Source organism: Malurus melanocephalus, unplaced genomic scaffold (genome assembly GCF_030028575.1).
Source record: "Malurus melanocephalus ecotype Western Australia unplaced genomic scaffold, MMel_1.1 scaffold_119, whole genome shotgun sequence".
Lineage (NCBI taxonomy): Eukaryota > Metazoa > Chordata > Aves > Passeriformes > Maluridae > Malurus > Malurus melanocephalus.
Genome location: NW_026623351.1, coordinates 1,862,974 through 1,864,691, shown reverse-complemented (window position 1 = coordinate 1,864,691; position 1,718 = coordinate 1,862,974). Strand labels below are relative to the sequence as shown.

The 1,718-nt window shown below is 46.1% G+C and overlaps 1 protein-coding gene across 1 annotated transcript in view; it reads left to right on the top strand.

The window, feature by feature from the left end:
* The first annotated feature begins 1,270 nt into the window (after positions 1-1,270).
* The window catches only part of STMN2 (stathmin 2), a 37,589-nt gene continuing 37,141 nt past the window's right edge, over positions 1,271-1,718 (top strand). The window contains exon 1 of the mRNA XM_057370106.1: positions 1,271-1,526. Coding sequence (XP_057226089.1) covers positions 1,508-1,526 — 19 coding nt within the window. The 5' untranslated portion in view covers positions 1,271-1,507. The remainder of the gene's footprint in view (positions 1,527-1,718) is intronic.

Genomic DNA, 1,718 nt, shown 5'->3' with positions numbered 1-1,718 from the left:
GACCAGATGATGCTTCGTTCAAAGATGTGTTTACTGRCATCAAGGAAGCTTGACAAGCATCATCCTGGGTTACCTGTTCTAGGGAAGCAGAGTGAGAGCATCACACTTAGCAGTGGCACACAGCTTGGTGTGTGCAGCTGCAAACAGCACTACAGAAAGAACAACGGTGCCAATGCCCTGCTTGCTCTGGGACAGCCCAGCTTCATCCACACTGGTGACCTGTGCCTGCTTTCCTGCTTTTCCCACCCAGCYGTACACACACCCTGAAACACACCTACAAATAGTGCCCTCCAAATYACAAACTGAAAAATTGCCCCATACCGTGACTGCAAGCAGTGCGGGAGCCTGTCATCCCTGCAAGCTCTTAACAATAAGGCTGGTTGTCCCCTGGGACAGGCAAATGAGCTCCAGCTGGACAGTGTAAAGATGAGAAAGTAAAGGTGGGGCACTCCTCTCTTTGTGCCAAGGTCTTGGATCCTGGCTCCTCTAGGCTGGCAGCTGCCTCCAGGCCTAGGAGTGTACAGACAGGTCCCATCAGTGCCAACTTCTAGCAAGGGTTTCAGTTAACCTCCACCACATTTGTTTAGTGGCTGCCCCTTAGGTCACTGAATTCCCTCTTGCCGGGGATAGAGAATCCTTAAAATTAGTGTAGGGAATCCTTAGAATGTGTGCACCCCCTTTGATGCAATGGCCACATCAGATACSATCCTGCACACTTTATCAAGGCAATCAAGCTCACATCTTCCCAGTGGCTCTTATCACAGTGCATCAGGGAAGTAGTTAACTGACTATTGTTCTAATTTATCCTGGTCTGAGATTTCCAGAGCCGTTTGGGAGTGTAAGCAGGTCGAGCTGCCATTTCCCAAGGTTAAGAAAAGTTCGACATGATCAAGGTTAGTTCAGGGGACACTAAAATACGTACCAAAATGCAGCAATATTCTGTATAAAACAATTGTATAGGATATGTCTGTACCCTTGCAGGAGGCAAAAATAATCTGATGAGCTGTTTTACTGAAATGATTTAGGAAATCCCTTTCAATGGTCCCTATTCTTGTTGTATCTTTGGAATGAAATATGTTAAAATGAATTTGTGCATGTTTTACAGGTAGCAACAGCAGAGCCTTCAACACCAATAGGCGTTTTTCATGTAAGACATAAAACATTTGACATGGAATGTACTATTAACGCCAGACCAAGGGGGGAGAAGCATCCAAGGACTGATTTCCATTTCAAACTGCATTCTGGCACTTTGTACTCCAGCACCATTGGTGGATCAATATTTAATGCCCGGAGATTCTGGCTCTGCAGGAGTCATGTCAGGGGACCTCTCGAGCCAATCTGCTTGGGTAGAGGAGTGATAATTATTCATGGGCTCCTGCCTCTTGCTCCTTCTCTTGCACAGCCCCACTCTGCTGACTCAGTGCCTTATTCAGTCTTCTCTCCCTCTCTCCACTGCTGTAGCTGGACCCCTTTGCCTTCACCGCCTCTGAGAGCTGCACATCCCAGCATGGCTAAAACAGCAATGGGTAAGAAAATGCCTCTCTTTTCCTTCAGCCAGCACTACGGCAGCCGTCTCCTAGGGCTGCTACCTACACTAGGTGTTCTTCTTGCTGTCCCGAAAGTTTAGGCAAAAAAAAAAATCAAGACAACGCTGAACATATTTTTAATTTCATTAATCAGAGAAAAAAAAAACTTATCCTTTTTTTTTTTCCTGGTAA